At 42.5% G+C, this 23,105-nt stretch overlaps 1 protein-coding gene across 13 annotated transcripts in view; it reads right to left on the bottom strand.

The window, feature by feature from the left end:
• The window catches only part of ADD1 (adducin 1), a 1,467,941-nt gene that overhangs the window by 1,063,115 nt on the left and 381,721 nt on the right, over positions 1-23,105 (bottom strand). For 12 of the 13 annotated variants that reach the window (XM_044062916.1, XM_044062918.1, XM_044062905.1 and 9 more), the window contains one exon: positions 686-899. In XM_044062916.1, coding sequence (XP_043918851.1) covers positions 686-880 — 195 coding nt within the window. In that variant the 5' untranslated portion in view covers positions 881-899. Of the gene's footprint in view, positions 1-685; positions 900-15,119; positions 15,279-23,105 lie in introns of those variants that run through there. The other variant, XM_044062908.1, reaches the window with a different exon arrangement.

Here is a 23,105-nt window from a genome sequence, read left to right as displayed (position 1 = left end):
CCTGTACTTGACCCTCATCAGGACAATAATTGAGTACAATGCTCCCTTTGGTATATACCTTACCAGACATCTGCAACAACTTGACAGACCTCAAATATCTAACCAAGAAAATTCAGGGTCTCCAGCACGTCACACATTGACAGACTGAAGTTACTGCCACTGTACTCAGTAGCGTACAGACTACTTAAAGGAGACTTGTGCCTGATCTACAGAGCAATTTCGGATCCAAACCCAATGGAAATGCTATACATCAGCAAGTAGAGTGGGACAAGGGTCACCTGCTCCAGGGACTTTAACCTAACTTTTGAAATACATAGGACCTGCTGGAGAGAGACAGATAAGTTTTACAGGTTGCCACTCCTCTAGAATAGACTACCAGTTCACATCAAACAAAGCCCCTCTACGACCCTGTTTAAGGGTAGCCTGGATGACAGGATGAGAAAACGTAAATTTCTGCCCGGGATTTCACCTATGACTCTCCTAGGTATGGGCAGTTGTTACTAAGATGTCCAGTTTAGAAACTGTAATTTAGACCATTTAAAGACACCTTACACTACAGTTAAAAGGGTAAAAATGTGTACAATGAGCTAGCTTGTAGCACAAATAACTTACCTTACCTTAGTACTGCACAGGTACAAAAGGAAAGTATTCTTTTTAAGAGGCTACACATTAAAGGTTCTCTTACCGGACTCTGTAAAATCATAGAGACTCGCTTCTTCTGTTCCATCATGTTGAAGTCCTGCCGGAGATCTGGTGCCATGTTGCGCTCACGTAGGTATTCTGGGTTACTTTCATCTACTCTATCAAAATACCTTTCCTTGTGAGGAGTGCTTGTTAGAGGTGGTGATGTAACCACCCCTGCTCCTGACTCTCCATTCATAGCAAGATCTTAGGTGCTTCTGCAGAAAAAGAAAAAGAAGCAAACATGAAAAATCAATAAACTGCCATTAGCACCATTACTCCCATTCCAAGACTGAATGTGCAGGGCTTCTAACACTGCAGAAAATGTTTACAATGAATAGCACACACACATTAAGTAAATGCAGCAGCTACAATTCAACTGTTCTCTAAAATGGAAATGTCCGTAAAACCAAACACTATCTTGTACCATACAAAATGTATGCATCACTGCAATGCTTTAATAATTTATAGGATTAGTGAACTAGCCATTAAACAATGACAGAGACAGACCCACAACCTCTCAAATGCCTCTGATTCTGGGTCTTAATAAATAATGACAGCCGTTATAAACTTCAGAAAACACACGTAATTCGTAGTTTTATTCTCAACTTTTCCATTATTAATTTTCAAAAGTGTCACTAATTTGTCTTGTCCGTAGACTGTACCGTACTATTTATGGCCCTGACTCCTGAAAAGGCAATTAATCCTCTAATCGCAAACCTCATGACTATACATTTCTACCCTTTTTTCAGGCTGTTTCAGTCTGAAGTAGCTTGAACCAATAAGAAAGTAGCCCTGACTGCTTCACCATTTCAAAAATGCAGTTCAGCTGCAATAACACGGGGCTATTTTATAAATCAGCCCTGTTGAGAAACTGATTATTTTATAATTCAATGCCAAACTTCACTCACAAGCGATATTCCAATTCCCTAAAATGGGAATTACAATTTTTTTTCATTTTAAATGAAAATCTGTAAATAAATAATAATCCGCTATAATTTTTTTTTTGGGGGGGGGGGGGGCTGCAGCTCAGCAGTCAGTACTATGAGCCACCCTTGCCACTTATATATATATATATATATATATATATATATATAGTTTAATTCTACTTGTAGACAGGGATAATCCCAACAGAGTTGAGAGCCCCTCTTCAGCACTGTTCCTGGGAGATCAAACTCAGACAAACATACAGTTGAGACCATACAGACATGAACAATAAGGTTGTATTTTAAATTCCAGGAGACAAGATGTTCAATTAGGTACTGACACAGACAAGAGTTCAGCTAAAAATTTACATTCTGTGTTCGATTCTCGGCTGGAGCACCTTCTGTGTGGAGTCTGCATGTCCTCCCCGCGGTAGAGTGGCGTTCGAAAGACATGCGTGAATGGGCGTGCCTTCGTTGAAAGTTGGGCATCGGTCTGGCACCTCGGCACCATACAAATCGACTGCCAATCATTAGCGGACCAGAGTTCTGCTGTGACACCCCCTAACCGGGAAAAGCCGAAAGAAAAACAACAACCTACAGTCTCATACTGACAACCCTTCCTGGCCCATTTCACAATAAAAAAAATGCATCAATACCTTCAAATGTTACACCAAACACACACAAGAAATGCTGGCATCTGTTTCACAAGTTGACTCTACAAGTATAAAAAAAGAAAGGTTTTCAAGTGATAACCACATTTCTATGTTGTATTTGGATACACACTGTAGCCATTTTTTTAAACACCAACAGATGCCAATAAATGGGTTCATAGGTAGGTACTAGGCTATCTGCCCCAAGGGCATTTTTAAGCCTAGCCAGAGTGTTGTCGGCTTGACTGAGCCTCTGTCAAGCAGAGCCAATGAAGTGATCCCAGGGGTATATTTTTTGTTACCCATCCACTCGTCAAGGCTTCTCTTGAAGAGTGTTAGTGAGGGGCTCTGCTAATGTAGTTAGGAATTTTGTTCCAAAGCATGGGGAGTCTCTGACAGGAATCTCTCCCTCCAGCATGTTCTATTTATTGCTGTGGCGTGGTTTAGCTCACTAGAGCACGTGGCTCGCAGTGACTTGGAATTCTTTAGGTGGAGCATGTCCATCAATTCTGAGTTGGCCATGGCTTTAGTCAGGCAGAGATCACCTCGGAGTAAGCAATATGCCACTGAGTACAGCTGGAGTTTTTTCAGTCGGGCTGCATAGGACATATGTTTGAGGCCAGTAATCCTCTTGGTGAGGTGCTTTTGTGGTCTTTCCAGCTGTTGGAAGCGTCTTGTGAGGTACATCCCAAATGGGGCATTGTACTCTATGATGGGGGTCTGATGAGTGACGAGGAGAGGGGCACTATAACTTATTTCTAGATGCGAACCCCTTAGTAATTAGATGGGCCACATAGAAGGATTTCCTAACTACTTTGGCAATATGATTGTCAAAGGAGAGATTACTAGCTACTTGGGTCCCTTATCTCTTCTGTATTAAGGTGGGCTGCCACCTATGTGGTAATTCGTGGGTGTTTTGTTTTTCCCAAACGGGATGACTATGCATTTTTTGGCATTTAGCTTGAGGCCATGACTGACACCAGGTGTCTATCTCAGTAAGGCCTTTTTGAAGAATGTCCGTGTCAGCCGGAGAGTCAATTATGGCTCCCAGTTTGCAGACATCAGCGAACTTGGTTAGCCATAGTCCTCCTGTATTTGCCTGTACTTCTGAAAAATATATGCCGAACAGTAGGGGTCCCAGAACTGAGCTTTGCGGTACACCACTTGTGACTGGTTTAGAGTCGGACCTGGAGCCCGCTATTCTTACCGTGCGAGTTCTGTCTGTAAGCCATTTGGCAACCCATCTTGTGACGTAGGGGTTTATGTGCAGGCTGGTGAGTTTTTCTACAATACCCGAGTGAGGAATAGTGTTGAACGCCTTGGCGAGATCAAGGTAGGCTGTGTGAACCACCTTTCCCTCATCTATGGCCTTGGTGACCCTCTCGAAGAAGTCAACCAGGTTTAGTAGGCATGATCTGCCCTTAACAAAGCCGAACTGGGTTGAGTCAAGTGTTTGGAGGTTCCCAATGTCTTTGTTAATGAGTTCTATGATGATGCGCTCCATAGCCTTGCAGATCAGGGTAGTCAGGCTTATGGGGCGATAGTTACCAGGGTCAGTTGTGGCCCCTCCTTTGTGGAGTGGAATAACCATTGCTGTGCGCCATTCTATGGGCACATAGCCTGTGGAGAGGCTGAGGCTGAACAGCGTGTTTAGGTGGGGGGTTAGTTCGTTCTGTAGTTTGTGCAAGATGCAGCCTGGGACACCATCTGGCCCCACTGATGCTGTGTTTTTGGCTTTTGAAAGGGCTGTTTTCACCTATGCTTCTGTGATTTCCGGGACACTACACTTTTCCGGTATTGTTGTGGGCCCTTTTGAAGGTGAGAGGGAGGTGAAGTTTGCACTGAATCTGCCAGGATGTTGGCAATATCAGTAGGTTCAGTATATTTTGTGCTATTTTGCACTGGCTCAGAGCATATCTGCGAGTTGCCACTTAGATTCTTGACATAGCTAAAGGCGGCTTTGTGGTTATCTTTAGAATCCTTGACTATTTTTCTTTCGAAGTTAGCCTTGGATGATTTAATGAGGGACCTTAGTTTCTTACGGATACTGATCAGGGATGTCTTTCCTTCTTGGGATTTGCTTTTTTTCTGAACTAGTTTCCTCCTTCTGTTGTATAACTTGTTTATGGCAGGGGTCCACCAGACTGGTTTACTTCTCTTAGGGGAGTGAGCCTTGGTCTTGCTAGGGATGGCACGATCCATGCATCCTTGTAGGTGCTCAGAGTGCAACTATGAAGGATTCTGCATCTTGGGCAGTGTTAAGTTTCACAGCCCCCACGCTAAAGGTCAACACCTCTGCTTTAAGTAAGGCAAAGTTTGCTTTAGAAGTTTTTCACTGTGGTTTCCTTGGTTGGGGGTGAGGGTGGGATGGGGTGTGGACATCCAGGGCAATTAGTTTATGGTCTGATCTAACCAGTGACGGGGTTGACCTCCGGTACGGAACACCTGTCGCCCATGTTGGTGATGACCAGGTCCAATATGTTGCGGCCTCTGGTAGGGGAGTTTACCAGCTGATCCAGGGCATTTGAGTTGCTAAATGCAAGGAAGCGCTGAGCCTGGGAGTTTGTACTCAAGTAGTTTTCCCAGTTAATGATAGGGTAATTGAAATCGCCCAATATCAGGGTGTTCGGTACGACCTTCATGTTTTCCAGTGTCTCCAGAAAGGTGGAGTGGTGGTCCTGGGTCATGGAGGGTGATCTGTAGCAGGCCACAATTTGCAATGCAGATTTGCCCGATGTTAGTTGCAACATGGATGATCTCAGGTGTATCATGCTGCGCCACTAACATGGAGGTGAGTATCCTTGATGAATATGGATACACCCCCCTCCTTTTGTGTTTCGGTCCTTGTTCTGTGGCCGAAATGTGTGGTATGAGTTGCAGCCCAGTAGTACTGGAGTGCTCTCTGGAGCCTTGAACCAGGTTTCAGTTACTGCACAGATGTCGACGTTCTCCATACTTAGGAGTGCTTCGAGCGCATGCTATTTGGGATTTAAACTCCTGGCGTTAAGTAGCATAACCCTCATTTTTTTTACTTGTGCTGTTGACGGTGGTGGGTTTGAATTCTGAACCTCGCCTAAAAAAGGCACTATGGGGGCAAGAGCCTTGGCCAGTATTTGAAAGCCAAGGGGTGACGGGAGCAAGCAGTCTCTTGCGAAGCAACGCAGCTTGTCGAGCATGTCATCCCAGGCTGACAGACACTGGATCCCCTTTGAATGACACCGGAAGCTTAGACAATTGTTGAAATTGATCATTTTTTCTTTATACTGAGATATCATTCTTGGTGAGGGCAGGATGCTACTCAGGGTCAGGGTCATACCCACCTGGGCTACATGATCAGAGAGCTCTTCCATGTCTCTTTTCATGTAGTTCAGGGAGATACATTTCAGGTCATTCACACCAACTTGAACAATGACAGAGTCATATTTGTACTTGTTCTGGAGTGACCTGAGTGCTTGTGTTATGTGGCGGATTCTGGCTCCCAATAGGCAGCTAACAGTAACCTTCTCCTTGTCCAGCCTAGTGAGTGGGGCGTCAGTGTGCCTGACTATTGAGTCACCTATTACTAGTGTGTTAGGTATGTTATTTTGCCTTAAGGGCTGTGATTGTGCGGCACATTGATTTTGTGTTTTATGAGTTGTCTGGTTTGTGATGGGAGGTGCAGGTTTTGTGGGTGTCTGCTTTGGAGCTCTCTGATGCTTTTGCAGGTTTTTATTTAGAGCCTCAGAGTATGATTTAGTGTATTTATGTGTATTTTTTGCCAGTGCTGGTTTAGTAGGTCTATGTGAGGCTGGAGGTGTGGTACAAGTGCTAACCCTCTCCTCAGGACTGTTCCAGTCTTGGGTGGAGAGATCTTAGCCTCCAGTTTGGCTATATAATTACATCTCTCGCATATGTTAGTGGTTTGTGGTAGGAGGAGAGGGCTGTCTGTGTACACGGGGCAGTTGTAACTTTGCCTCAGAATACCCAGATTCACCAGCTGGACTGGAGAGTACATCTGAAGTTGTCCTTTGGTCATGCCTGAATAGTAGGGTGAGCTGCTTGGTTGGTGAGGGGTGGATAAAGAGCCTTGCCCTGCTGGGCAATCAAGTGTCAGGGTATATTCGTGCTTGTTATTAGGTCCGAGCAAGTGCTGGACTATAGGATGCTTTTTGAGTGCTTAGGTTGAGAGTTAGACTAGTTTCAAGTGCAAAACTGAAGAGGAGACTTAGTGGAGCCAGGAATAATTTAACCCTAGCTAACCAGTGCTGCCCGGCGCACAAAACCGTGCAAACGTGGTTTTTAAACTACTAACTTCTGGGCTGGAACCACTCCTCCAGGGATAGATGGCTGCTCAAAGTTCCCCTCTCTCACAGGTGAACAGAGAAACTTCCCTCTATCCATGTAAGGTATGGGCAACTCAGAAACTTGTAACACAGCCCTGAATTCAGCACTAGCCTAAAAAATGGACTATACTAGCTTAGAAAGGAGGGAAACAAATTTTTTTTTTTAAAACATAAGGCAAAAACAGTAAAAAGTACACTTAAAACAGCTTTAAACGACTGCAAGTGGGCACTTTAGTGTGTAGCCTACAACAGTTAAACATTTTTTTTAAACAAAAAATGCAGGCAGTCAAATAAGTACAATATGTGAAAAAAAACAAGCTTTTAAATCACAGTGCTGGGAAAATCAGCGTTTAGGCGGAAAACAGTCAAGTACAACAAGAAAATACAGATAACCGATACTCAATCACTCCAAAGTCTCTTTTAAGCTAGAAGGCTTGTATCAGTTTAAGGCTTTCTGGTGCTTTCCAGTAGGTTAATTACAGGAAAGATGGGAAACAAGCGCAGATGTGGTCTTTTAAACCAGAAATTGAAAGAGATGGACAACTTCCTGAATGATCAATAAACTACAATTCCTGGGCCAAGAACCACTACTCTTGTGGTAGACAGGCTACCTAGTACTTACCACTCCCACTGATAAGCTAGAAGGCTGCACTCCAACACAAACGCTTGGGGGGCACAGAAGCTTACTAACAGTCCTGGATACAGCAAATCTGAACCTGGACTAGACTAGTTACGGGAAAGGTGGGGATTAAGCGCAAACAAGGGGTTTAAAACCAGGAAGTTGAGAGAGATGGAAAAAACTGCCCAAACGGCCAATAAACTACAATTTCTGGGCCAGAACCACTCCTCTTGTGGTAGATAGGCTACCTAGTGCTTACCACTCTCACTGATAAGCTAGGTGGTTTCCCTCCAACACAGAAAGGCTTGCGGGGCTCAGAGGCTTGCCAACAGTCCTGGATACAGCAACTCTGTATCTGGACTAGGCTAGTAACAGGAAAGGTGGGAACAGCGCAAGTGCAGCTTTTAAACCAGAAAGTTGAAAGAGATGGGGGAAAAACTGCCCAAACGGCCAGTAGCTACAATTTCTGGGCCAAGAACCACTCCTCTTGTGGTAGATAGGCTACCTAATGCTTACCACACTCCCACTGATAAGCTAGAAGGCTTCCCTCCAACACAGAAAGGCTTGGGGGGTTCAGAAGCTTACAAGGAGCCCTGGCTACAGCAAATCTGTACCTGGACTAGACTAGTTACAAGAAGGGTGGGGAACAAGTGCAAACGCAGGCTTTTAAGCCAGCAAGTTGAAAGAGATGGAAAACTGCCTAAACGGCCAATAAACTACAATTTATGGGCCAAAACCCACTTTCCCCATGGTAGATAGGCTATGTGATGCTTACCACTCCCACTGATAAGCTAGAAGGCTTCCCTCCAACACAGAAAGACTTGGGGGGGCACAGAAGCTTACAAAGAGTCCTGGATACAGCAAATTTGTACCTGGACTAGACTAGTAACAGGAAAAGCAGGAAACAAGCACAAACACAGGCTTCTGAATCAGAAGGTTGAAAGATGGAAGAGCTTCCCAAACCGCCAATAAACTATAATATCTGGGCCAGAAACCTCTCCTCCTGAGGTACATATGCTACCTAGTGCTTACCACTCCCACTGATAAGCTAGAAGGCTTCCCTCCAACACAGAAAGACTTGGGGGGCTCAGGAGCATACAAACAAGTCCTGGATACAGCAAGTCTGTATTTGGACTAGACAAGTTACAGGAAAGGCAGGAAACAAGCTAGGAATTTTTTTTTTGTATATAAATAGCTGTGCTTTACCAGGAATAGGCCCAGAACTAACTCACAAAAAAACAAACAAACCACCCTGGTGGAATCCAAACAAACAGGTTATGCAAGAAAATATTTACAGCCAAGATTAGGAAGTGCTACAGCCAGCATGATAAACACACACACACACACACACACACACACACACACACACACACACACACACACACACACACACACACACACACACACACACACACACACTAAACTACTAAGCGGCCAAATTAAGCCTACTAAAGCCAAATTTGAGGCAAAGATAGCCTTACAGGCAAAGGACAACCACAGGCTTTCTTGTGCTGTCAGACACCTCAAAGGCAGCACACAGCAGGGTGTAAAACTGACTGCAAATGGAACCACCTACACGGAGATGGAAGACATAGTTCAATTTTACCTACCTCCCCCTCCGGCTACCCACCAGGAAAACCAAGCAACAACCCCCTCACTAGGGAGCAGGTCCTAGATGCAGTCTCTATGGCCAAAATCACTGCATCGAAGGATGTGATAATATCCCAGGATGCCTCAAATAGCCTATGGCCATAGGAGTCACTGTTTAAAAATAGCTGCCAGACAGGCTTTGTGTCACATGAATAGAGAACTGCAACAATCATCCCTCTGCACAAGAGGTGGGCCATCAACAGTCCTCAGGAACTGTAGATCCATACAGTAGACTGACTCTTATCCGGCCTCTCTAACTGGCCTCCTTTTTAACCAGCCATCAAATTTCTGCCGTAGCCCTAGCAAAAGGCAACAGAGAAGAACAGCACTTCTGCCTCCTCTGGGCTAAATAATAACAGACATTTGAGTTTTACACTTAGTAACACAAACTGTGTTATTCTAGCGGATGTCTAACCTATAAATGCTACTTTGTACGCTTTTTCTGATTAACCAGCCATTCGTTTATCCAGCCTAAGGTCCAGTCCCAGCAAGACCAGATAAGGAGGGAGTGTACTGTAAGTGTGACTAGTCTCATATGCAAAGCCATGGAAATGACTAACAAGGACACAGAAAATCTTCAAACAGTGGACCTAACCCAGTTAGGTTTCATCAAGGGCAGATCATGCCTACTCAACCTGATGGACGTCTTTGAGAAGATCACCAACACAATGGATAAGGGCAAAATGGTGCATACTGCCTCCCTTGACTTGACTAAGTCCTCTGACACTATACCTCACTTGGGCACTGTAAACAAACTCAAGGATATATGCATAAACCTTAGTGTTACTCACTGAATAGCCATCTGCCTCTCAGATCCATCCATCCTCAGTGCTCTTTTTTTCCCCATTTTGCATACATAGGGTTGGGGTGTCACTTCAACAGCGACAATCATCTCGAGCCAAGGTTTACACCTCTGGATGACTAGCCCTGCAAAGGTAGTTCATCTGTGCCACTCACTCACACACATACTCATACATACTGACAGTTCAGAGTGTCCAATCCACCTACTGCATGCCTTTGGAACGTGAGAGGAAACCGGAGCACCCGGAGGAAACTCACATAAGACCCAGGAAGTTGAGACGAGGGAGACCATCTCCCCAAAGACATCAGTCGATAGTGGCATCCCTCAAGGCTCAGTGTTGGGTCTGCTACATTCTGGCATTTACTTCTCAGAAGTCAAAGCCAATGTTGAGCCTCTGTAGATGACTGCAAAATAAGACTGGACATACAGGAAGGATTAACACAGACAAATGAGTGTTGCTAAGCAATGGTTTAAAACTCTATACCAAGAAATGTATGATAGGATCATTTGGGAAGTCAGCCACACTAGGAAAGGACCTCACTGATAACACATCTGTAACAGCAGAACCAGTAGTCAGGGATTGGGGTACATATGTAGATAGTAACTTGGCTTTCGACCAACACGTGTCTAAGGTAGTAAGGAAATCATTTTATGTCACTCAATTTACAAGTAAGGGCATGGTATCTAGGTCCAAGGAAGTCATGGTTCCACTGTATTCAGCTCTCATCAGGCCCATCACAGAGTTCAACACTCTCTCTGGTATGTACCTAACCAGACACATACAACTGAAACATCCACAGAGGTTCCTCCCAAAAAAGCATACAGGGCATATACAGCATGTCCTATGCAGACTGCCTCAAAGCCATGTCTCTATACTCTGTTTACTACAGACTGTTGAGGGGCAATCTATGCCTGGCATACAAAGCATCCTTGACCAAAGGTGTATTACTATCTGCAAAAGAAATAGTATCAGAATTATTTGATCTAAAAATTTAAACTTTGCTTGCGATATAAACAGGACACATTGGAGGGACAAGTATGTTCTGTTTCCTTGGAACAGGCTTCCCATCCACGTGAAGCAAAGCTCTTTCCTAACTCTTATTCAAGAGGGAACTGGACCAGTGGATGGGAAATTGGAAATACACAATGGGGCTAGCACCTATGTCTGTAATGCACAGAGGCAGCCTGTAAATATTGCCCTAGCTTATGCACACTCCTTTAAAAAAACTCTGAGCCACAAACTTGCAGGATACAACTGGGATGCTTGGTTAGGATTATAAAGGCTCCAGTGGTCATTAGTCTGGTATACAACTATGAACCTAAGAACATATATGAGGAAGTCGTATGCAAACAGAAAAGCAACTGATAACATTAAATGATCAAAGGTGTATTACAAACTAAAGGAGGGGATACATTATCTTCCCAACAGTGACAAAAATAAGGGCCACGCCGTATCTACCATGTCACATTAAGGTAATAAATGTTCCACTAATCAAGAGGTTATTCAATGCCTACTTTAGAAGTATAGTAAACTCTCAGTTAACTGGCACCCATGGGGATTGTTGAGAGTTACTATTAAAAAAAACAGACCCGAGAAATCCCATACACCCTATACTGTACCATACCATAAACACTGTACTGATTTGATTTTAATATTGAAATACAGTAATTAAAAGCCTGGTTGGAATAATATTTTAAACTTCCAAAAATAAAGAACCTAGGAACCAGCAAAACGAAGCCACCAACACAGCGTAGAAAGGAGCAAAAAAGTCTGTTTTATTTAATGTTGCAAAGACACCACATTTTCGTCCTAGTGTATCCAGGACTTCATCAGAAATAAGTAGCACATTGCAGTCCCTCCTTATATACCTCCTTCCTAATTACCTGGTGATGGTAATTAGTCCCAATTAAATAAAATGACAAAAATTTAAAGATAATAGTAAAACACTCGTACTAAAATTTCTATAACATTAGTTCAATAAATACAGTGCTAATCCATTCTGATCAATACATCCCTCAGCATTAGTGTAAAATTATATAAGGTCATGTAATAAATATAATAAATAATTCAGAACAGTTGCATATACATCCACAGTGAACAAATACCTGTGCATAAAGGTAAAACAGAACGTCACCCCCCTCCCATGTTGAATAAAAACCTAAAATGCATGTTGTGTACATAATGAAACAGAGGTGTCCTAAAAAATAACCTAACAAGGTAAAACATTTTATGTAGCTCAATGTTTTGTTTATTTATAAAATTACTTGTAAAAAAATTGATTGTATAAAACAGGTTCTGTAAAACATACCCTTAGCCTATTCTTTGTTAGAGCTTGGCAGATCTTAATTTGAGAACTGGTACCAGTGAAACATGTTGGTTAAGTCCTGGGGACTTGTTCGCTTCTAATCTTAACTGCCAGAGAAGTTCTTTAAACTCAATGGTGGTCTCCCATGGTCCCCCACCATGGGTCAGTTTCAACCTTTTCTATTACAAAGAACCCAAAAACAGCTTCTGTGCATTCTTTGCTGTGCTTACAAGGCATTGTTTATATTACATTTTTTATGTCATTCATGTGTTCAAATATACGTCGCTCAAGTTTCCTGTTGGTCTTTCCAGTATAGAAAGAACCACAGGTCTTGCATATAGCGATGTACATAATTCCATAAGTGTCACAATTACAATAAAAATTGGTTACCAATTTTGTTTTTCTACCTATCAAATCCACAGAATCCCCCTGTAGAATGTGTGTGCATTGTGCACAAGAACCACATTTATATGTACCCTTCTTGGATCTAGAATTATTCACCTTGTAGTTTTCCAACATTTCTTTTATATTCCTACCCTTTCTATAGGTGAACCTAAGCGGGTTTTTAAATAGTGGATCCAAATCTAAATATCTCGCAAATCTCTCCCAGTTTTGTAAAATTATATCTTTAATGCAACAAGCATTATTACTGAAATTCAATATAAAGTTACCATTCCATCCAGTTTGGTCAGTATCATGGTTTCTTCTCGATGGGTGTTCAGCTCTGGCTTGCCCAAAATTGGACCAAACCTTCCTTTTCTTCCTTCAAAATTTCACCTTCCACTTGCTTTATCAACTCAATTGAACATTTTCTTTCCATGAACATAGCCCTTAGTTTACTACTCTCAATAACATAGGTCGGTCGTTAGAGGTCATTCTGCAACTCCAAATAAATTGACCTTTCACAATTCCCTTCTTTTGACTGAAGGGGTGTCCACTAGCAAAAAATAAATAGGAGTTGGAGAATGTCTTTTTCCTAAACACACTAGACTTAAATGCCTTCTCTCCTGGTACTTTTTCATTGAGTACATCCAAATACTGTAACTGGTCATAAGTGATGTTGTGGGTGAATATGAGAAAGAACGTTGTTATACAAATAAATTATAAACTCATTTAACTTATGTTCTGGCCCATTCCAAAAAATTACTATGTCATCCATGGGGATTGTTGAGAGTTACTATTAAAAAAACAGACCTGACAAATCCCATACACCCTATACTGTACCATACCATAAACACTGTACTGATTTTATTTTAATATTGAAATACAGTAATTAAAAGCCTGGTTGGAATAATATTTTAAACGTATATTTCCATTAGAAAGTGTGGCATGCAGAGTGGATTGGAATTGAACAAAGAGTGTGGATGTATCTATGAAAGCAGAAGTGACTGTGAGAGATCAGCGAGACTTATGAAAGCTGAAGTATGTGTGTGTGAGAGATTGGAGAGAAAGAGTGAGTGAATGCATGCATGAAAGCTGAAGAGACTGTGTGTGTGTGTGTGTGTGTGTGTGTGTGTGTGTGTGTGTGTGTGTGTGTGTGTGTGTGTGTGTGAGAGAGAGAGAGAATGTGCAATCTGATGCAAACTGACTGAGTATGCAGCAAGAGTGTTGAGAGGGAATTTATTTGTATCTTTCTTTTTAAAACTCAAACTCTAAAAACGTATGGTGTGTTTCTGTAGGGGGGGGGGGACAGAAAATGCAACACATGAAAAAATAAACTGTTCATACTGTACTGTATTTTTTCGATTTGTTGTTCTGACTGCTTGAGTTCCGCTTAACTTGAGAGTTTACTGTATGACTTTTTACAAGCAAAATGAACATTCATTAGACCAGTGTGACACAGCAAGTAATTTACCAGGTTCTAGTCTGGACTACAACCCCCCCCCCCCCCACACACACACACACACACACACACACACACACACACACACACACTTCAAACTATGATTCATCTTTGAATGAGCAATCTTGTTTCTAGGGATTCAGTGCTAAGAGAACTAATACATTACCAAGAACAGACAGATATAACATCACTGTTACGCGTTTAAAAGGCTTAAGACTTATAGATACAAAAAAGCCACGCTTAGGTTAAACTTGGAAAAAGATCACCTAAAAGCATACTTAACTGGATGGGAACTAACCTGCGAATACTTCAGAAAATAACAATTACTGACTCATAGGTAACAATCAGTCTGCAAACCCTTACTAGCCTAGCCAATAACCCATATTGAAAAGTAGTACATATTCACTGAATGGAGTAAAGAATAAAAGAGTTTGAGCTTACATGCATAGATTCTCCCATGCACTCGTCGTACAAAATGCAGCAGGCTAGGAGACTAATCAGTGAAATCAGACACCTGGCAGTGACATACAGTATTCAGCATCGTTTGTGTTGGAAATTGTGACATATGAAGAAAAACAGAGCATTTCCACTTAGAACACTCAGGACATAAAATTCTTGGCCATCAGAATGTCTTGTGAATAAGCACTTTGAACTTTGCCAGTTTGGACAACTCAGATTTTCTCATCTATTACAGCTGCTGGACCTTCTACTGCAGAGGACTGTTCAATATCCACAACTCATTTTGTGGAACACCATTCTGTTAATGTACCCCCTTTTCTCTTTCTACATTTACTGGGAAAATAAGGCAGCACACTTTTCTCAGCTACAAAATGTCAAGTGACTGTAACAAGGAAAGTAAAACTGATGCAAGCACTATTATAACAAGCATTTGAATTACCATTTTGTAATTATAGGCTAAGCCATTAAACATTTTAAAGGCACAACAGCTAAATGATTCTGACAAGATGTAAAAAACTTTTGTACAATCCAACCTCCTCTCTATTCTTAGATTACATAAACACTGGCTACAACTGTTTTTCAGTTAGCAGGGGTGAAACTGGTGGGCACTTGACTAAGTTCATGCAGCTGCTGTGTCTGCAGAGGACATTACACCCCATGTAAAAGCTTATACGAATAAGCACAGAACTGTAGGATGATGCATGCCACTGTTTACTGTCGCTTATGTTTAAAAGTTAAGAAGGAAAGAAGTTACTTCACGAAAGACATTTTCACAACTACAGTGCACATCTGAGAAAAAGAAAATGTAGTAACCCTGAAATCTACAAAAACACATCCAAGCATTTTAACAATGTAACTTACTTCCCTTAGAAAAACTTCAGAGTCCCTTCTTTTCACTTCCAAATGTTTCGCAAATGCAGCCTTCAGTAATAAGTCTGACACAGTTTGCTAGGAAACCATCAAAGATGTTCTGTGACACGACTTAATAGTGCAGATTTTGGAGCCCCAAGGAAACCAAAGAAACCTTTCAAAATCAAGAAACTAATGGAATCCAACAGTCTACTCTCATTAATTCCAGCACTGTCCGTAGCGGAATTACAAGTAATTTTGCAATTGCCTCAATAAACCAAAACACTACAGCTCTTAATTCCCAAGGGGATAGCTCAAGCCAACATTTCGGGTGGGGATAGAATTAAAACACATACACATTTTGTTTCCCATACTCAAGATCTGCTTCAAATTTAACCCTTCTACATAAATCAGTGCCTTCAACTTATAAAATCTAATACAATATAGTTCTAGTAAAGTTAACCAGGTTCTTTTTAGACCAAAGACAAGAATGCCTACACTTAAATTAATTTGTACTACAAAACTGCCTTCAGGATTATAGTCTAGAAAGTACAGTGCGTCACCTACTTCGGGCTGGGATGTCGGCGCTCTGGATAGCATCTGCAGTCATAACAAGTGGGTCTAGCCCACGCTGTGGCAGGTTTCCAGTTTGGCTTTACTGTCCAAAATGTAATAGCTCCGGACTGGACATCTTAAAACTGTCCGTCATCAGCAGCCCCTGTCATAAAAAAAGCCTAACAACACAAGCATATGTTTACACCATAATAGCAAACAAATACACCATAAAAGACTCCCTCTGTTCGTCATATTGAGAGGGTAAAGCGGTAAGGAGGAACACAGAGCTTTAGCAGAGAGCAATGGATAGACAACAAAATCCATTAGGATGTATCCATAACCAATAGATGAGGTAAAGCTTACAACACCCCAAGGATTACAGCATATAAAAGAACCATAACTGAAAGACTCTAGAGGACTATCCGACTAGACATAAACAAGCTATGGGGTTAAACTGTACTAAGGAGGTAATCAGTTGCATCTGCAGTACGGCTGTAGGGGATCAACATTTATGGTAAACCTAACGGGAGGATATCTCTTCAGGGACAAGTCTGCAGTCCTGCTAAGTAATGTATGCATCGGCCAACCTGAGGTAGAGGATGTGTGGTAATGAATGCTTGGCAAATGTGCAGGAATTATGGGCTTTCCCTGGAATTTCCATGTTGGGAGAGAGCATATAATATCCAATCCAAATGTCCATTTGCTGTAGAGTAAAAATTTATCCTCTTTTCCTGTTGCTAGCGTGCTGAAAGTTGAACAGTCTTTTCTCCCATTTTTATTCTTGTTTAAAGTAGTAGGTTTTGGTTTTCTGTTTGGGAGTAGTAGTGTCAAGTAGTTCCTTTTCCTCTGTTTTGTGGGTTGGGAAACAGGTAGGTAGGTGGATTGCCTAGGTTTACAAACAATGTACATCCCTTGGCTGCATTTTGTTTCATTCTGTTTAATGGCATGTCTGTACATTGTTCTGATTAGGAAGGGCTATCCCTCATTTGCCCTACTGTTTTGAAGAAACCCTCCTAAGAAAGTAGGGCCCAGTAAGAACTGGTTTGAAACTGATGGGTATTTGTGGGTCTGCTGTTGCTGCTGTGTTCTGAAATGATAGTGTCAACTTTTCTAGCACAAAGTTTAAATCCCCTGTGGTTCTGGGTGCCTGCCTTGCTGGTTTACATTCTTGAGGGTGATCTGAGCAACTTTTTGAAGCACAAAGGTCTAAAATTGTCTGCTGTTCAAGGGTGATTCTGAAAGAGTTTCTGATGCAGGTTAGATCCCTGAGGAGTAAGATTACAGCCCTTGTTTGGAAACATTTGGATCAAAGCAAATGAACTGCAGGAAACCAAGGAGTGCACAAAACAGCAAAACTCTTTCCAGATTCTCAAAAGATAGCTTTTGCATGTATGTCTTGTTTCTTTTAGAAGTTCTTGATTAGAAGTTTCCTTGTGATTATCTCTGAATGTTAGAGCATATCTTTTTTTTGCAGTTCTTTGCGTTCTTTTTAGCAGGATCAGTTTAACCTTTTTTTTTTCAGCATATAGGTTTCTTCATGTTCTGCTCAAATGCGTTGTTCAGTGGGTTCACTTGCACTCTTTGGGTTTGGATGGCTTATTCAGTAGTGTAAAGTATTTTGCTACAGTCAGTTACTGGCGTTTGAGTTTTGATGTATGATGTTAGTAGTAGTGGAGTTAGTGTAGGACCTGGCTGGCTTGAGGTATCAGGATGTTTCTCCAGTTTGTGTCCTTTTGTAGTGGGTAGTTTGCTGACTTTAGGGAAGTTTGGATGCATCAGCTTATGATTTAGGCGTTCCAGGTGAATTGAAGTATTGCTTATCTTATGCATTCCCATTTGGGTTGTGCATGTGCTGTTAGTCCTTTTGGTTTGAAGTGGGAGATGCGTAATAGGTCTATCTCTGCTATTGTGTCTGCTAAAACAGGTCTTTCCTTGTACAAATATTGCCGAATCAGGAATGTTGTAGCTGAGTGTGGGGTCCACAGCTCCAAGGAAGAAAGTGCATAGGGCTATATGCTGTAGGTTTCCCTGTATGTTGAATGCTTAATGTCTCCTCTGTTTGTGCTTTGTATCATCAACTATTGCCTTCAGCCTCTTTGTAGCTTGGTTTGTTTGTTTTGTGACTCCAATTTATTTTAGCGGATCGGGTGAATGATGCCTCCTGTTTCTTGAGATATGCATTGAATTTGTGTTTGCTGTTGTTCCCCATGTGGGGGTCTCTTTGAGTGATACGTGTAGTTTTTGTTCTGATGTACTTTGTTGGTTGAAGTCTGAGCCTCCGGCAGGTGAGGTGATCTGAGCCAGGTCTGAAGCTGTTTTTGTCCATGGTCTAAGCCCCATCCTGGAGTCGGCGTCTGTTGTTAGTTGACTGCATGATTTCTTTTCTGGTAGGACTGGTCCTTTGGGACCTGAATTAACCATGATTTCCCCACCATGGAACTCATGTAGTACAATAAATTCAGGTGGGATTTCTGTTTTTAACTTGTGTCTGTTTTGGGACCATACTTTCAGAAGTGAATGCCATATGTTTTTTGTTTATTGTTTCTGGCAAATGGGACCAAGATTGTCGTTGTTGTGTAAGAAGGAATGCCCTTGTTTGTTTTGTAAACTGTTAACTTACATGCAAATTGACTGTGTATCCCAGTCCTTTGTCAAGAGTGTTTGCCCCTTTGTAATGATTTGTTGTACTGTTGCTTTCAGTGTCCCCTTGTGTCCAGGCAGTCAGAGTATCAGCCTTTTGTTTTTGAAGCCGGTTGTATCCCATGTAGTCCTTAATATTTGAAAGTCCTGCCAGTTAATTTGCTCCCTGAATTTGGTGATCGATAGCAGTCGTGGAGGTGATTGTAAATTGATCCTGCAAGATCTCTAATGGTGCAGTCCTGGCAGAATTTTTGAATGGATCTGTGCAAGTAGGTAAGCCAAGTTGAGCTCCCTTTTGATCTGGAGGTCGATCACAAGAAGAAGCAGAATGCTTGCTGAGTTCTTGGTCGAATGGGATTGGCAGTATTTGGGTGAGAGGTGTATGTAGGGTCAAGATTTGGAATTGGTGCACAATGAGAATTGAAGTCTTTGGCTTTTTGAATTTTGGGACAATGATGTACTAATTCTGCTTTCTTGAACTGAATTCTCCAGTCATTTTTTCCTTTTTTGGAAACTCTGCTGTGTGCAGACCCATTTTTTTCCTGTTATTTGACTTTCCATTTCTTTCGTGAGCTTTGGAAGTGAAGAAGTGTGGTGGAGCTGTTTTTCTTTTTGATTTGACTGGTTGTTTGTGGAAGGTTGTTATTGGTAAAAGTGGCTGAGTAAACAGTAACACTTTTGTTGCTGGTTGCTAAAAATTTTATGGCTTGTTTATTTAATTGTAGTTTGTGGAAACTGCTATGAAGTCCTGGTTCTTGTGTAGGGCTTTCTGTTGTCCTGCCTCTGTTGTTACCTTGGGTTGGCTCCTCTTGTGCTGATGGCCTCTGGGTTGGTTTGTGCCTCCTCCTCGTCTATTCCAAATTTTTGGTTTCAGGAAAGGACCAATTTTCTGGGGCCCTTTCCTGCTCTAAGCCTGCTATTTTTGCCTTTGAAATTTTAGGCAGTTTTTGACAGATTTGTTTTTTGTGAGCCTTTTCTTCTATTGCCTTGGGGGTGTACCTTCCAAACTTTCTTTAAAAATTTGTCATAATTTTAGGGGCAGGTAAACATAACAAAACTAAATCTTTGAGCAAAAGTACATGCGCAGCCATGCATGCCTTCTTATCTCACTCTAACTTATGGTTAGCTCCAAATGGTAGCTACCTCACTGTCATATCGTACTGCTATCTAAATGACACCCTGTATTGGCTGATCTTATTTACTCAAGGATTGAATCTGTAGCGTTGTTTTTAAGGAGATCGTTAGTCTAACATCTCTGAGTAAGCCATTAAACACTGGTTATCAATTAGTTTATCTGAAGTTAGTAAACCTGTAACTGTGAGAGTAGAACTCTTATTTCCTTTTAGCCCCACAGTCTAATGACCTCGAGTCCCTTTAGCTGTCTGTCTAGCCTTTTTGCCCATCTCTCTAATGACCTCTGTTTCCAAGTGGGGAATAGGTTTTGTGGGTGGGTACCCTGGCCCTGAGTTTAGGACTCTGAGAGGGGGGGGCTGTCTGGGCTGCTTGGGCAGGAAAGGTGGTAAAATCTACCTCATTTGGCACAGAGAGGAAGCACAGGAGGTATAGCTAAGGGCCTGTGCTGAGCCAAGGCAAAAAAAGTGAGCATCATCCTACAGAGAAGGAGAGGTGCTAAAGATGAAGGCTGTGCTGTTGTTGCTGAAAAGGTCCTAAGTGCAAGTTGAAGCTATTGGAACTGTGCTGGGAGGGGATTCTGGGATGCAAGGTTTCAATGGATGAATCTTCAGCAGCTTCTGGTGGAGAGGCAGCTCAGTCAGTCAAATCATAGAATCACCAGAAATCTGCAGAAATCATGGAAGACACCTGCTCAGGGGCTCTGCCCTAGGTCTCAAGGCTGGGGCTGAGAGGCCTGCCTGGGTTCTTCTGAGATCCTCTATCTGTCTGGCTGAAATTGTTTGAGAAAAGCATTAGAGATTAAAATTTGGGCGTTTAAAAGGCACTGATTTAGTAAAGAGGGCTGTACTGGGGGTGGTGCTGGCTGGGCTTACTCTTGGGTGCTGGAGCTGGCTAGGCCAGCTTCTTGATGGCCTGTGAGAGAGAGCTGCTGCAAGGGCTGCTGGTGAGTTCAACCAGACCATAGTGGTAGTGAACTTGTTTCGTTCATTTGTCTGAAGAGTCTTAGGGAATAGTTGTAAGAATAGAATAGGTTCAAGCTGGTTGTGGCATTTGTTTCTCGCCCTGAACCGTCAGTTTTCTCGTTTTGTGGTTTTTTCAGTTTCGCGAAACCGCCCTTTCATGACGCAGTATCTTTCGGACTTGGTTTTTTGGTAGATTGGGTGAGGAGGATCCTGCCGGCCGGCATAATGACGCCACGTATCAGTAAACAAAAACTCAAAACCGAAAACTGGCCCCACCGGCGCTCCGGCGTTCGTCCTGAAATTGAACAGACAGGCACAGGCGTAATGGGCTGCGCCGCTACGTGGCCTAAACAAGGACAACAGTAACAGAAGAGGTCTTTATCTTTTGTGTTTATTTTGTTTCACTTTGTTAACAATTGTTTACATTTTTTCTGACATCGGCTGAGGAAGAAAAGCAGCTTAGTTTTAGAAGTCTTAGAAGAGTAGTCGTAGAAGTAATCTCTCCATCTCCATCCGGGCGACACTTGACAGCTTTCAGCAGCTGAGCGCCACAAGGCGAAGAAGACTGGGGCGTCGGCTGATGCTTTATCTTTTATACCGACAGAGAGATGGCGCGGTGGGTGAGTCGCGACATCAGCGAAGCGGCGACTTTGGAATGAAGCCGGCCGAGGGCTGCCTTGCCTGACGACAGGACAACCCACTTGTTATGACTGCAGATGCATCCATGAAGGACATCAGACTAAAGTTTACTGCTCTTCAACTGACATTAACTGTTGCACAAACACCAAGAGGTTGTGCTGTAAAATATTTTTTGGAGGAGTCAAAGTCTAATATTTTAATCAAAATCAGAACATACTGTGTACATGGACTTTCTCAATGCAACTTTCCACCAAGATGCACAGAAGCCAGACTATAACCTCTTCAAAAACAGTTATATTTGCACAATGTGGATCACTAAGAAAAATATATATACACTAGCAAAATGTTGCTCAGACATTTACATAGTGAATTACACCTCACTCAGTCCAAATAGAAGGTGGCAAATACTACAGACATTACACATGCAATCATGAATGCTGTAATTCCTGTGTATCAGGATCTCACACAACATGGGCGAAAAGTTACTTGACTGTGAGGTTCTTAAATCTTTTGCTGCTGTAGGTTTCTCAGAAGAACACACCAGCTTCTGTACTTGTGGCTACACATACTCAGCCGTGCCAAAACTTGTCCTATGCATAGCCTACTACATGTAAATCTACCCTGTTGAAGGATTAAAGAGGAAAAGAATCCCATCTGCTTTCCTACAGTCCAAGAAAACTTATTGTCCACAACTTAACAAAACAGGCAGAGAAGCACAACAACTAGGCCTTCTATCACTATTATAACCCCTTTAGACTGGATGCAGTTAACTCTAGCAAGTGGCACTCTAATTAGGAAAGCCTCCCTTCCAGGTAGTAGGAAGTGTGTGTGTGTGTGTGTGTGTGTGTGTGTGTGTGTGTGTGTGTGTGTGTGTGTGTGTGTGTGTGTGTGTGTGTGTGTGTGGTAAAAGTTAGTACCTGTCAGTTCCTCCTAGGCAGAAGAGTCAACCTCCTCTAGCCACAACTTCATACCCAGCTTGCAGTCATCTGCAAACCTGGTCAGCCACAGCCCACAGGTTTTGGCCTGCACCTCAGAAAAGTATATCCCAAAAAACAGAGGCCCCAAGACCGAACCTTGGGGTACGCCGCTTGTTACTGGTCTACTGCTTGAGGTGGCTTCCCCTATCTTTACTAGGTGGGTTCCATCAGTGAGCCAGTTATCTATCCATCTGATAACATATGGATTGATGCCTAGTTGACAGAGGAGTTTATCTATTATGCTTGAGTGGGGAATTGTGTCAAAGGCTTTGGCCAGGTCAAGGTAAGCAGCATGCACAGTCTTCCTCTCGTCCGTGGCTTTGGTGATTGTCTCAAAGAATTCGGCCAGATTTATCAGACATGACCTCCCCTTGACAAAGCCAAATGTGGGATCAACTGTTTGGAGGTTGCCAATGTCCTTGTTAATGAGGTCCATGACAATCCGTTCCATGGCCTTACAGATCAGGCTAGTTATGCTGATGGGTCTATAATTTCCCAATCAGTGGATGCTCCACCTTTGTACAAAGACATGACAGTGGCTGTCCACCACTCAGCTGGGATGAAGCCGGTACTCAGGCTCTGGCTGAATAGGGTGCCTAATGGTGCTGCAAGTTCCTGCCTAAGTTCATGTAGGATGCAGGATGGGATCTTATCGGGTCCCATGGAGGCTGTATTTTCTTTCCTTTAAGAGAGCAGTGATGACCTGTTCCCTGGATATAACAGGAAAGGGGCAGGTACTGGGGATGTCCTGATTTACTGATGGGGGGAGAGAGGAGTGAAGTTTTCGCCGAATCTGTCAGCCAGCAAGTTTGCTACATCTACGGCATTTGTATATATGGTGTCCTTGACCACCAGTTCTGAACAGATCTGGGCACCTCCTTTGAGAATGCGAACATATGTGAAGAAGGCCTTACGACTGTCTCTAGTAGATGTGGCCAACTTGGACTCAAAGTTTGCTTTGGAGGATTTCGCCAGTGCTCTTATTTGAGGATTTCACCAGTGCTCTTATTTGCTTGTTCAGGCTAAGGGGAGAGAGAGCTCTTGGGCACCTGCTCCTTCTTGGTCCTGGACAGCAATGTTTTTCTTTTGTT

This window comes from Protopterus annectens, chromosome 2.part1 (assembly GCF_019279795.1).
Source record: "Protopterus annectens isolate FY-2018-M chromosome 2.part1, PAN1.0, whole genome shotgun sequence".
NCBI classification, from domain to species: Eukaryota; Metazoa; Chordata; order Ceratodontiformes; family Protopteridae; genus Protopterus; species Protopterus annectens.
This window is presented reverse-complemented; position numbering and strand designations above follow the sequence as displayed.